General features: G+C 50.5%; 2 protein-coding genes across 4 annotated transcripts in view; both read left to right on the forward strand.

Moving 5' to 3' along the window:
• Positions 1 to 7,375, forward strand: part of LOC131211495 (cilia- and flagella-associated protein 298) — a 17,091-nt gene extending 9,716 nt beyond the window's left edge. The window contains exon 4 of the mRNA XM_058204987.1: positions 7,262 to 7,375. Within this exon, the coding sequence (XP_058060970.1) occupies positions 7,262 to 7,375 (114 nt within the window). The remainder of the gene's footprint in view (positions 1 to 7,261) is intronic.
• A 4,776-nt stretch (positions 7,376 to 12,151) lies between these two features.
• The window catches only part of LOC131212708 (neurobeachin-like protein 1), a 40,756-nt gene continuing 38,636 nt past the window's right edge, over positions 12,152 to 14,271 (forward strand). Inside the window, exons 1-7 of one of the 3 annotated variants that reach the window (XM_058206680.1) lie at positions 12,152 to 12,202; positions 12,315 to 12,512; positions 12,686 to 12,868; positions 12,932 to 13,183; positions 13,388 to 13,468; positions 13,769 to 13,918; positions 13,989 to 14,261. In XM_058206680.1, coding sequence (XP_058062663.1) covers positions 12,152 to 12,202; positions 12,315 to 12,512; positions 12,686 to 12,868; positions 12,932 to 13,183; positions 13,388 to 13,468; positions 13,769 to 13,918; positions 13,989 to 14,261 — 1,188 coding nt within the window. Of the gene's footprint in view, positions 12,203 to 12,314; positions 12,513 to 12,685; positions 12,869 to 12,904; positions 13,184 to 13,387; positions 13,472 to 13,768; positions 13,919 to 13,988; positions 14,262 to 14,271 lie in introns of all 3 variants that reach the window. The other 2 variants (XM_058206678.1, XM_058206679.1) reach the window with 2 other exon arrangements.

Here is a 14,271-nt window from a genome sequence, read left to right on the forward strand (position 1 = left end):
AAATTGTGTGACCGTTTTTTTGCTACCCTTTAGGGCCTTTTGGGGGGGCACTAGCAGCTGCTGACGTACTGTTGGGCTTACTCCGCGCCACAGACGGGTACAGTTGCACTGACGCCACGACTCACTGCAGTATTTTGTGCCGTGCGTGCGTGCTTCGTTCGGTCGGGCGTTCTTGTTCTTCCTGCCAGCCAGCCAACCAGTCAGTTAGTCAGACCTCCGCCAGCTTGGCCGTGTATGTGTGTTGCGTTCCTTTTTTATCCTTCGTACCCGACGCCTAGCCGCCTTGGGTGACACTCGCTCCTTATGTCTCTTTTCCGCTTTGCTCGGGCTGGTTTGAGGCCACTCTAATCCTTACGACTTATCTCACTCTCGCTTGAGGCGAGCCCTAGTTTGCAGCATAATTGGTCTCGCGCGGATTATCCGTTCGGTTTGGGTGCTGAAAGCTAAAGCCACAATGGGGGTTCGCTGTTCTTTTTCTGTGTGGTTGCCCTCTCTGCTTACTACTCAACCTATAATTAGACTCGGGACCAACTCATGTTTGCTCATTGTGCTTACTAAAGTCGCCTTAGCAGGTTACGATTGTTCCGCCTTCCGAGTGGCGGCGGTATCGATTAACTGAGGTCCCGATGCGATGGACTACTGGTGGAAAAAATCAATTTCGTTCACACGCGAACGCCTCTGCCGCCGAAGTCACCTCGAAAACGGACCACAATTCGCAGTGGCAGCATGCTTTCGTCGGCCAATTCGCCAAACCTCAAACAGGGTTCCTCGTTGCAGTACTTCAGTTGGCGCAACCGATCGGGCAAAAAGTGTCCTTCATCGAGGACTGCACAGCACTTCTCACACCAGCCACCGACACTTGGAATCGATTCCGGGCTTCCGGGTTTCCGGGTTTCCGGGGTTTTCCACACTACAACCACGGGCACCAGTACAACCGGATTGAAAACTCCCTCGGCGGTCAAACACTCGGGCTGGCCCCGTGTTGGTGCTGACCAACAGTTCCGTTTTGTGAGCCCCGTTTTCAGCAGTTCCACACGCGCGCTCCGACCGTCATCTAGCCTATGAATGAAACATGGCCACGCGAGCGACCAACGACGAGGGACGAGTTTTGCCCTCCACTCGAATGTTCGGTCGCCGCCAGGTTGAGGTGGCCCCGAAGGCGCATGCTCCGGCGCGCAGAGCTTTCGCAGGCGGCCACGGGTTCGCTCGCCTCACCGAAGGAGGTTCGCCCCGCAGGACTCACGGTGTGTTTGATTGATATACGAGCCGCCGTCGCATGGTGCATCGGCAGGACGTTAATCTGACTCATGGGCTATGCGGTGCTTAATTTGTTGACAGCAGACCAGCAGAAGGGGCCCAATGTCAAACGGCGGGCCTCACAAGAAGCATCCGATGGAGCCGCCTGGTCGCTCACAGTTTCTCACCGCGACTTGGGTTTGTTAAAACAAATGGGCCACTGGCCGCGATTGTAATAATAAAATACTAATCGTGTGATTGGGATCCATGTTTTTCGTGTTTCGCCCGTAAATTGCAATAATATTGTGATGCTTGCGTGCCACATTGTATGCAACTGTCAGCCGGTCCTTTCGGGAAGCTCCAAACCGAGAGCCTTTGCCTTGCTGGTCCCGGTTCCTGTCTCGGTACCGGGATATGCTCGAGTACTCTCTTCGCCGTGTCACTGTGTGTGTCTCTGTTCGGTGTGTCAACACACCAGTCAACAGTGGAAGCTTTCAGAGAGCGCGCGCTCGAGAGAGAGAGAGAGAGGGAGTGGGCGAGTTGGAGAGACAAACTCATACGGACGAGCTGTGGCCAATCGGGGAGCCTGGCTGGCTGGCTGGCCTGCTGAGAGCACTGACTTCGCGAGCGCAAAGGCTCCGATCCGATGAGCTAACCAGAAGGGCCTCAGAGTCGCCATTCAGTACGCGAGGACGTGCAATTGTGATAATATCCCTAAGCTATGTGTGTGTAGGAAAAAGTGTAGATTTCAGTTTTTGGTTCTTTTGTAAATACACGGTGGGGGTTTCGGTGTCGCAAATGGAAACGGTGTGTGACGACACGGGTACAATGATCCTCCTGTAGGGTGGTGGTGGCGCTCGGGCGCAACGGGTGTGAAACGCGTGTGTGGCGGGGGCCCATTCCGTCCCCAACGACCCGACGCGCGGGGTGGTGGCGGAATCCCAAGTCGGGCCTCAGGCCCCACGTCCAGCGCAGCGCAGACACACACATGAAGACAACTTTCTCGGCTCGGCTCCTCGCTCGATGGATTAGGGTCCGGGACTTTTCTTCGCCAAAGGATTGCGGTTCCGGTCGCGGCGGTGCCAATGGTGGTTTGCGTGGTGCTGCTGTTTGGTGAACGGCCCACCCCACTGTAGTGTGTTGTTATCATCGCCGCCATTAGCGGACCAGTTGGACGTACGGCGGCAACGACGGGGACGTTTACGACGGGCACAGGATCACGTCCGGAGCCGACGACTCGGTCTCGGCTGTTGCCGCGATTGAGTCACACGCAAATCTTTTCCTTGCGAAATTGTGCAACCATCTTCCCAGTGTCAACGCAATGGTGTGTTAGTGTCAGTGCGTCCTGTTCAGTGCGTTCTTTCCTGTCTGCGTCTCGCAGCTGCCAAAAGTAACCCGCAGTAACCCCCGTAAGAGTTCGCCTCAGAATCAATTCGTCAAGGACCGTTTTGCAGTGGGGCTGCGGGCCGCCAGCCAGCCAGGTTTCATCACGCGCGTCAGCCCCATTTTCTGCGAACGACCAGACTACGTCAGCTGCCGTGCGCCCCTGGCAATGGTCGCAGCACGCAACGATCCAACAACGTTCCGACGAACCGTTGGCGACAACTGGGCCGGTTCCGGACCGATGGCTTTTTAAACCGCCGCCAACCGCTCGTGTGCCAGCAAGCTTTCTCCAGTGCACTCCGTGATTTGCGTGTTTGTGCAGAGGAGTAATGAGCCGTGTCGTAGGAGTCGTACCCGGGGCGGGGTGCGCCTTCGAGTTCTAATCGAGCCAAATCAAGTGGCAAGTGGCACGGCACGAACATTCTCCGCACTGCTCACAGTGTACGGCCCCCCCAATCGTAATGGTTTAGTGCATCTGTGGTCAGAAGTTGGGCGGGAGTCTACCGATTATTATTTGCACGATAAAGGCGGGGACCCGCTTTTTTCGGGGCTTCCCTGCCAAGGAAGGCCACTCGTCCTGGGCAACGGGAAACAGCTGGTTCCGTCCGTTCCGTCGGGCTCGGCGCACTAACACGAACCTGCGCCAGAGTGTGACCACGGCCACGCTCCTGTGGCAAACGGATCGAAGACACTGAATCATAGAACCAGCGCCCCAGCACCAGCACCAGTGACGCCATTCGGGATAAAAAATTTAAACTCTGTTAACACCGAGTGGAGGGCGAGGCTACCAATATTTTATAACCGACCGGCCGCCGTTCAGTGAAAGTTCGCTCGTGTTTCTGTGTGTTGTGTGTGGTTGGGTTTAAAAAATAATAACATACCCAAAAAACACGGATTGATATTGAGTGACACGTGAAGAAAATTATTTATCATTCCAAGCTCGGTGGTGTCCGGTGGCCCGGCGGAAGTACGGGCGGGTGGGCATGCTGCCCGCGGTTATGTAAAGCCGATTGGCAGCTGCAGCCCCGTCCGAAGATCGGGTCGGGAAAAGAACGGACCATCCCACGGATAACGTTACGTACGAAGAGTTAGTAATCGACAAGCCTGGTGAGTGAGGCAGCTGATTTGCGAACGAACCGCACACTGGTGGGGACACGTGTAGTAGTGGAAACGGAAGCACTGCAAAGTGAGCGAAGTCAACACACGGGAACCATCGAACCGTCGCGTCGGAAAAGGAACTGCCGAAAGGACTCGCAGGACGGGGTGGCGGACCCATCACCCTTCGCACAGCAGTGTATTGTTTCGGGTGCCTTGGTGTTGTGCTTTTCCAGTGCCAAGGATTGCCGCACCGCACCGCACCGTTGGGCACCCGAAGGCCACCACCGCAGTGGAACATCCTTCGCGCGGAACGATCGAAAAGGCGTATGACATGTGAGAAGGCCCGACCAGCCAGGCCGCCAGCAATCATAAATCAGCCCGGCTCACTCGCTCTCCAGCGCACCGCACCGGTCAGGTGGGCGCTATAAACACGCCAACCCCGTACGCAGCGCAGGACAACAAAGGAAGGCCGCGAGTTTTGCTGTGTGTTTGTGCCGCCTGCAGCCTGTGAGTAAAACACGGGAGTCAAATCGAAACTTGGCGGCTGCTCGATTCGTTCGGGACGATAGGCGGTGCAAGGCAGGATAGGGCGTCCTCCCGCTATGGATGCTCCGTAGGAGCGTGGACCCACACACCACCGCACTAGCCGCGTACCACGTACCGTTCCGAGCAGACTGCGGCCATCATAGGCCGCCCGATATACCTCAGGTTCAAGAAAGAGAAAGAACGGGAGCGATTGGCGCCAGAGCGGCCGTTCCCGCCGTTTTTGTTGTCCTTTCCCTGGAGCAAACCCTGGACGACCCCCCTGGACCGGTGCTAGTCGCCTCCCCTGCCAGTAGATATGGATGAGGAAATCGTTCCTCGTACGTTCCGCGAAAAGGCCCTGTTCTACACCACCGCCTTCTTCATCCTGCTCGGCACGTTCAGCCTGTTCGCCTTCCTGTTCCTGGTGCCGTTCGTGATCGAGCCGGCCTTCCAGACGATTTTCATGCAGTTCGATGAGTCACCGGCCCTGTGCGTGACCGCCTATAATGAGCACCTGTACGGGGCGAAGAACTGCTCCTGGGCGTCGTGCCGCGAGGGCTGCACCAAGGATATCTACGAGTGCCAGCAGATACGGGTCAACTACAAGACGGCCGCCCAGCTAGCGGCCGCCGCGGCGAAGGAAGCGGCCGACGGTGCCGACGGTGGCAGCACCACTCAGCCGCCCGACCTACCGTCAACGGTGGCGTCAACATCGTCGCCGCCGGCTTCGACGTCGTCCCGCGTGCTTCGACCAACCACTTCGACGACGGCGAGGACAACTTCTACGACACAAAAAACCATTGGTGATAGTAGCATTAGTAGGGCGAATAGTGGCGATAGTGTAGCTAGTAGTTCCAATAGCGTAGGCAAGAGGCCGATCGGCACGACCGATGGCAGCAGCCGGTACGGCAGCTCGCTGGCGCGCTTCGAGCGAGCGATTCGCACCGACTACGACTACAGCGACATGCTGGTGGAGAACAGCAACGGGATGAACGGGTTCGGGGACGCCCGGAACGGGTTCAAGAGTCCGCTGCCGGACGACGAGAACCCGTTCCTCGAGTACCCGGAGGAGATCACCGGGCTGATGGGGAACAACTCCGAGTGGTACTTCACCGGCGCCCGGCTCTACCCGAACGTGAAGGGCTGCGGCTACCCGCCGATGCTGAACTGCACCATCTGGACCAAGAAGTACTGGACGATCGGCACGAACTTCACCTGCTACTACTCGCGCGTCGACCCGGAGCTGGTGATCAGCGATCTGGACATGTGGCAGAACACGCTCAACCTGGTGTACGCGATGGCCATCCCGATACCGTCGTTCATCATCTCCGTGATCTACCTGGCGTTCGCGTACTTCGTCATCTTCGCCGAGGACGAGGAGGCCGCCCTGCTGGACAAGAACGGTGAGGAGGACGCCACCGAGGACGACCTGCAGGATACGGACGAGGGCAACGACAACAAGATCAACAACGAGAACGAGGTCGAGGTGACAGCGAACCACATCAACGAAAAGCAGCAGCAGCAGCAGGGCTCGACCGACGGGGACAATGTAAATACGACGACGACCACTCCGATCCAACCGAATCTCCCGAACGGCACGGTCAACTCGATCAACAACACCAACACGACCGCCACCACCAACACGAACGGGTCGTCCAAGCCGATCACACCGAGCTCGGACGTGAACTCGTTCGGCCACCAGCTGAAGGTGAAGATGGCGGACGAAATGTCGCGCGAAAGCATCGACGGCGGTCTGCTGTCCAACTCGGCTTCACTGCAAGGGTTAGTACAGGCACAGGAAAGGAGACCCCAGTACCAAATACTCCTCCGCAATTATTCCCCGCTAATTCTAGTGGTGACAATGCCCACTGTGCCCACTTTGCCCTGGCTACAACGTCTCAATCGTTAACCAACCGACGTGGCGGATGGAGGTTAAAAGCTTTGCAGTTGATTTGTTCCTCGGCCAACCTGCAAAACCTCCGCCAGCTTTGGCGTGGCCTGTCAGGACGAATTTCGAACGTTTCAGTACCGACGTCGGTTGTCGGCGGGGCACACTTGGCCGTGGGATCGAATCGTTCGCTCTGCCGGGCTGCCAACAGTCAGCTGTTTTATGGTGCATAATTGCGATATCTCACCCCGCGTTGACGTGTCCGCCAGACGCCCTGAGGGCCCCTGTTCCTGGGGCCGAATGGTGTGTCACCCCGTGTCGGTAAGGAAAATACGGAAGCAATGGACAGCCAGAGGCCAAATGAGCGGTCGCCAGGGCGTCAGCTCCGAGCGAATATCGATTGGCCTGGGGCGGCTGGTGCCATACGCTGGTTCTAGACTGGCGCCGGCTAGAGTTAACCGCGCGTTGTCGCCGTCGCCGCCGACACCGTGCTGGGACTCGTGTCGTGTCCTGATTACGTTGCGGGCCGGGCCCGTCACAGTGGCTGGTCTGTGCATTATGATTGCATCGGGCGTGTCAACGGTCTGTGCGGCCGCTGGGGCTGGGGATCAGAAAGCAATTTGGAGTTGTAATTTAATTTTTGGCGCCAAAATTCAATGAAACTCGATAATTCGGTTGTATCACGACACTTCTGTAGGCCCGAGTAGCTGACCGGAATAGCTGAACGGGCTATTGGGCCGTAGCCAAGACTCGGAGCGGCCTCTTCGGCGAGCCTTTGATGATGCATAATGTCAAACGAGCAGCCAGCTGGCGTGACCAGTGTATCAGTATGTTGCCCTGTCGTGGCCGCCAGATTTGGCCCGATCCGGTCTGTTCTAATGAAATTCATTTCATCGATACGTATGTAACGACGACACGTCCTTAGTGCTCAGGGACCCACCGGGGAATGGATAAACTGAAAGGTGCAAATGCAATTAATGCAACACCACCTGATTGATTCGCTTCTGCAGAAAGAAACTATCCAAGTCCAAGTGAATCGTCTTGCGTGGTAGACATACAGGATCTCCTCAATGGGTTTGTCTAATAAACTAACTCTTCTGTCCCTTCTTTCTTTCTCTCTCTCGTTCACAGAAACTTGAGCAAAACGATGACGACCAGTATCTCGACTCCGCCTGGTCCGATAGCCGCAGTCTGAAACGTCAAGTGCACGGTTTGGAAAACGTTAAGTTTAAATTTACTAAGTAAGAACTTGCTTATCTTATGACTGTTATAACTGGGCTGGCGGAAAGGTGAATATAATTTAGCGTCAAAACGATAGCAACTAGAGTCTGTTTGAATCGCGAATCTCTGCGCGCAGCCGATGCAATGCCGCTAAACTTTTATCACACAACCCTATCGACGGAGTAGCTGTAAATCGCTCTAGGGTCGTACCAAACGCATTGCCGGAGCTACATTGGAAGGATAACATTTACCATGCACAAAAGCAGACGCTACACTCTCAAGCAAGCTTAAGCAAACTAATAGTCTCTACACAGTGTAATGATGATCCTGCCGGAAGCGCGAAAACGGATACACGAAAGGCTCAAAAGCGAACGCTAAACTGCGAACTACATTAAAATGTGACTCACCAAAACCATACAGTAACGGCGAGTGAGTTTAATCGGCACAAAACTCTGTGTTGGAACGCTACACGAAACTCCCCCAGTTGATTGCTACGGAACCGAAAATGGTTAGTAAATTATTCTCTAGAAAACTGAGCCAAAACAACACAACTTTTGCCACGTTCCAGCTGGGAATGAGTAATAAGCACCTTGGCGGGAGCGTCCAGTGGGTAAGATGTCTCCTCTTATTTTCGTTTGCCTATGGTCAACGCGTAGTACTACTAAAGATGTGATGGAACCAATCGAACTTTTGTGGCGACGGCCGTCTGACGACTTCGGTGGAAAAGGTTAGTAAGGATTGTGAGGCGTAGGAACCGGAAGGTTGGCTTTCGGGCGTAGCTGAGAGAATAGTGGAGGCAGAGTATTTTATTGCAATCCCCGTTGAAGCATAGTTTGAAAATTCCGAAGAGAAAACCAAACTTGAACTGTTGATAGATTTTTATCGAACTAGACTAAGAAGCAGCCACTCATCAGATACTAGAGGCATACTGACGTAGAATAGAGAAACTATAGCTGAAATTGGTAGGGCAACGTGGAGTAGCTGGCACACTGGCCCAAAAACGCAGTAACTGCGCCACCTGTCTTACGCTGAGCCGAGGTTTTGTAAAGTGCCGGGGCTTTTGGATCTTGCTTCACGATCTTTGTTTCGTAGACTAGGAAATGAATCAATAAAAAGCAAATTAAATTCAAACACGTTAAACACGGTTCGCGGCCATCTGCGCGGGTCAGTTTTAGCTTTGCACAGATTATTTGTTTAGTGAGCCTGTGAGCGGGCGAAAAGAAACCAAACCTTTTAACGAGCAATAACCGGTTGAATCATTTGCCGTTCTGTGATTTTTCTACTTTTCATTTTTGCCGACTACAACCTACAAATGGCAGTTCAAGAGACGATGCAAAATAGGATGCGCACCAGACGTTGCGCAGGGTTGTTTTAGCCAGTCGTTTGTTAGGACGTCCATGCGTTGGGGTAACACATATTGGCCGCACTCGACACCACAGCTCGAATATATCTGACTTTGGAAGGCCATAGGTCATTGACGTAAACATAGTTTTGGTACCGTAAAGCTTTATTTTTCTAACCTTTATGCAGTCAAAATATACATTTGATTGAGTTGGTCGTGAAGTGGACACGTTAGTTGTAGTGCAAAGCATGACTCAACGCCCGGCATACGTTTTCTATCATCTTCGGTGGTTGAAGGTTCCGCTTTCATTGCTGCACATCACTCAGGTCAGAGGTATCGAGATGTTACTGTGTCATTCATATTGTTCGCTGTGTGATGTAAACCCAGAAAGTACATTTACCCAAAGTTTCTTCACTCGATCATAATCACTTTTCTGTTTTCAATCTGGAGAACAGAGGCAAAACTTTCGACATTTATTCTGCCTTCGTTGATACTATATCCTCACGCTGTGTGAAAAACGCTGTAAAAAAAAGAATGCAGATGAATCAATCAATCAAATTAAGTAAAAATAAAAAAACGCAAACAAAAGCAAAACGGAGCAACAAAAGAGCACATAAAAATAGTTATAAATTTTCAAAATTTTAGAGCCTACTAAAAAGCGAATAACGGAGAACAAAAGAGTGAAACGTGGAGAAAAGAGGTAAACTTATTAAGCTACTTTGATCTCTTGAGAGTGTTTAAAATCGTAAAAGCTTTGCTAGTTTGAAAGCTTCATCCACATGAAAAAAAATGCTAGAATTAATAAAATTATTCATATAAACCATCATTAAACTAAATGGCGACGGTTCGCCCCGTCGTAATGCAAACGGGCGTAGGGGAGACACAAATTCTGCTAAGTTCTCTACAAACAGCTTTTTAACAGAGGTCGTAAAATGTACCCGTAACTAGTCTAATTTCGAAGGTTTACTTTTATTAACGTTTTATTAATGTACTAACAACGCGCCAGGAACGGAAAATTTGCGGCACACACTGTTTCGGAGGTGTTTTTTGGCCCATCCATGAACGAACGCAACCCGCGCGTCTTCGGCGGATTGTGACTTGATTTCCGGTCACCCTGAAGCAACCTGTTGTACAGTAGTCGACACTGAGGAGAGCTCTACACTGAAACTACCACCGTCCGTTCCAAAGAATTCTTGTCCATTTCTGCGGTAGCTAATCCGTATTCATTGCGTTCGCCGCACACTAGTCAGTAACATAACGCAAAACGTAAACCAGAACGCACACTCAGTTGGTATTTAATCATGTTTGTACATAATTGCGAGATCATACAAACGATACCATAGCAGCAAAACGATTGCAATTCTTAGAACAAATAATACAAAGACACAAAAGCGATTTAAACCAAAAAAAAACAATGGAAACTATAGCAGCGTATACATTAGAGTGCTCCAAACGCAATCCACTTTTTTCCGGTGTGTTTCACAGTAACGGTTTTCGGTTTTTTACGTAGGAAGAACAACTGCTTTTGCTGCCAAGAGCTTCTGGTTGGGAGGATTTGGCAATTCTCAGAAGGAATGGACTGGCAACGGAGCGGGCACCAAGCTCCGCGTGAAAATGCTCAGAAAGAAAAGTGTAGCTGGTTTCTGCCGCCGCCGCTGGTATAAAGTGGGAGCATACGTTTTAGATTGAGTATTCAAACCTATATTTCCAAAGATCTGTAATGCCTTGTGATTGTCATATAATTTAAGAGTGATAACCAGGAATGCGAAAACCAAACCGGCATGAGTAATAACTATTGAAAATAAATAAAATGTGAAAGCTTTAAATGCCTGTCTTAATTGTGTGTGGTTTGAATTCATTTGGTCTTCCGTTTGCTTCTCTTGGATGACACGCAGAGGTGGTGCGGGCCCAGTGAACAATTTTCGATTTCTCAGTATGGAGGCTTCCACTACTCATCCACTACTCATCCACTACTGGACGGCTGCCTCATATATTTTGTCCCGAAGAGCTTCCATAGTGAAATCGCAGTGATCCGTGGATTGATCTATGAAGTGGGCAGTGGTTTGAATTCTCTCACCGAGCGGCCCCCTGTCTCTCACCTGTGTGTTCTCTCGCTTTTTTCGTTTTCTTTCTCCCATATTCCCCCTAACCAAAATGAAACAGTTCGTATTTTGGGCGGTACATTTCGATATATTTTCTCTCTCTTTTTTGGCATACACTCTTCACTCTGCACTAGCGGTTCACAATTTGGTGCGTAGCTGCCTTCGTTGTAAAACGCATTGCATCGAATCCTTTGCATCCCATCTGGACATCTGATTGGACATCTGAAACGAGCAAAGCGAAAACATTTCAACATTATTTGGTTGTCACTGAATACTGTCCAATAAACTTACCTGGATTATTTCTATCAGGATCACCCGACAGAGAAGCACAAGCACTTGGTACTTTACACTTGGCACTTAGAAAAAACAGAGGCAGAGTTTTCGTCCCGATTCACCAAAACTTACAGAGAGACTGTCGGACCCTCGGTACTTCGGGAGTTTGCCACGATCTCGCTGTCTCTGTTATTTCTATTCCTTTTTCTTTCTCTCCAACGTTCGTCTTCCACCAGCAAACTCACGGCGATTTCAAACTCACGGGGATTCCTTCCGTTCTTTCCCCGGCAACCAACGAACGCGTCTCATTCTCACTTCGTGCGCTGCGAGATCGCCCTTCCTCGGCCTCGTCGCAGGCAGAGGGGCGTTCGATCTCACTCGTCTCAGCCTTCCTCCGCCGCGTCGCAGGCAGAGGGGCAGCCTCGGGCTCTCAAAATTGTTCACTGGGGGGTTTCAGTTTCAGCTGGGTCAAAGTTGCTAACTTCCACAACATTTTAGTTAAAAGACATTTTCCCTGCTTAGCGAAGACACGAACCGATCGCTGGGGTGCTTTTTTGCTGTGGATGCTCTCCTGTTGCTTTGCGCCCAGTTTCGGATACAAAATTAGTTGATTTGAACAGTTCTTTCTACAAAATCTCCATTCCATTATCAAAGCGCTTATTTCGACAGGAAAAAACACCGAAGAGCTTTGCCGAAGTTGATGCTGCATCTTCAAGGGTTTACACTGCCCAAAGCTCGCCAGCTGTCAAAGGGCATATGTTGTGACGTTTCTCTGTTTTCTTTTGGGTGCGTAGTCAAGTTTGTAAAACCGCCGCCCCCGGACACAGCTCCAGTGAGCGGTGCATTATTGTGTCATCTTCTTGCTAATCAAGGCGAAGGGAAAACATTACGTTACATCGCCAACACGCACGGTGCAGCTCGAAACGAAGATAACCGGACCGTGCCCAGTTTCGCACTTAACGGCACTCAACGAACCCGTGAATCACAGAAGGTGGCTTCGAAAGACTCGAAGCAGTGTGCTATGGAATGTGTAACGTGCGCTGATTGACCGACGTCAGAACGCACCGTGGCAACCGGACGACGATGGATTCTCGAAAGGATATCTACAACCTGTGGGTGCAGTATACGACAAAAGTAAGCCAACCTGACCGTGCCCTTGTGCCGTGTGTTCACGTTTCAGTGGCGAAAGCGTTGCCTCGCGACAATGCTCTAATGACGTCCTCTCCGGATGTGGGTACTTTTCCAGAACGAAGAAACCTACTTCCGACAGTTCATAGCAGGCTTCGTGAGCATTTGGCACACTCAGCTACGGCTCGACTTTGAAAATGCACCCCGTTGGGATGAGGTGGCGCCGGATTTGGGCCCCCACTTGAGTCGCCTGCCGGACGAGCTACTACCAGCGATCGAGAAGTTCCTAATAATCGCTCGCGATTGTTGTGAAAATGTAAGTAAACATTGCATAACGAGGGAAAAATGGAAAGAGATAACACTTGGACCATACGCACCGTGCTGTTGTTGTTGACATCGGTTTTTGGGGGTGTCGTGTCCGGATCGTTGTTTTGTCAACATGAGTCAGAAGTGCTTTTTCTTCTTTACACTCTACCAACGCCATTCCAGGCTGCGACAGATAAAAGCATCGATAACGAGGGCATGAAGGAAAATGTGTTGCTCGTGCAATGCCTGACGGTGATATGTCGTCATTTTGAAAATATCGATTCGGTCATCCGTTCAAGCTATATTTCCAGCTGCATTGCGATTTCGAATTTCATCATCAACAGGGTAAGTGCAAGTGCCGCAAACGTTCGTGTGTCTGAAATAACGATCGTAATGTTTTAGCTTACCGAAAACCGGTCAACGGATGAGTTCACCGACGAACTGTTTGTGAAAAGTGTGTCGCAACTTTTGGAAGTTCTGTACGATCCGTATCTGACATGGAGAAGTTATCTGCGCGGGCATCACGCCGACTACTCGTGCCTCGGCTACAAGATAGCTCCGATGCATCCAGAAATTGTGCCATTCATATACGATTGCTTCCAGAGCGGTAAATCTACTAAGAACAAGAAGATTGCTAAAGATTTAGTCCATATTCTCGGGGCAGTCATTGCAGGATCTCAGGTCAGTGGTGTTCTTTCAATTCAAACGGGTCTACTTTTATGTTCCTTTTCGTTTTAACGTGCTTTTAAGTTTTCCGCATTTACTCCTATCCCTTTTGAAGCGGGTTCTCTGTTCTCTGGTGGTTGGAGTTTCACTATCAACACTATCGTTCGAACTACTTTTCGATTTTATCTCTTCCCGTTCTCTAACTATTCCACATTCCAGGCAGCTTTAGTTAATGTACCGCTGCCCAGTGTCAATTCGTACTCTTTAAATAATCCGGATGGTGAAGGAAATAAACAAGCCGCGGTGAGTTTGGGTATTACATGTTTGTCGCTAATTTTTCCATTTGCATGCTGTTGGTTGTCGCTTTTTGTTTGCCAAACCTTAATTTGTTGTGAAAACGTGTTTGGTTTTTTGTTTTTGTGATTTAATCAAGGTGGCTAACCTTTCAGGCAAATGTTTTTGTCACTAATTTTGCTAGAGTTTGAAAATCAACGATGGTGTTCTTAAATGTAAACGTTAATGCTTGATGTCAGCCACAATCACGGCAAGGAGATCGTGTCAGTGCAAAAACTTATAATGTATGTTAACTTCTGTCCTTAGCACAATGGACTGCGTGCCATTAGTCCTGCCACAGTTACCATTATCATTGATGTTGTATCAAAATGGGAAAGTGAAGCTGAGCTACGGCGGTTGATGCTTCACTGCTTCGCTCTCATGGCAGTAATTCTACAGAAATCTAGTCCGGAACAGGTAACGCAGTTCAAGCGGTGGAATCACGGGTTCTGTTTCTATTTGCTAATCCGTTTGCTTTTACTTGTAGCGCCAAATTGATTTGTTAACCATATTCCAACTGTACATAGGATCCATACGTGAACTGTTAACTACGGAGCACTTCCTATCCAAGTCTTTGTCCACGGAAAGCTTCGAAGTGTCGCACGAGAATGACAATTACATCGACGTTGGGGCACTGTGTGCGTCGATCGCTACGATTGAGGAATTTGTTCCGGAACACGCTAATAAGCTGATTTTGTGCAATGCATTGTTCGAGGCAAAGTTTCTATCAAACCTGGTACAAATTCCCGAACAAACGAAGGTAAAACAAC

Source organism: Anopheles bellator, chromosome 2 (genome assembly GCF_943735745.2).
Source record: "Anopheles bellator chromosome 2, idAnoBellAS_SP24_06.2, whole genome shotgun sequence".
In the NCBI taxonomy this organism is placed as follows: Eukaryota; Metazoa; Arthropoda; class Insecta; order Diptera; family Culicidae; genus Anopheles; species Anopheles bellator.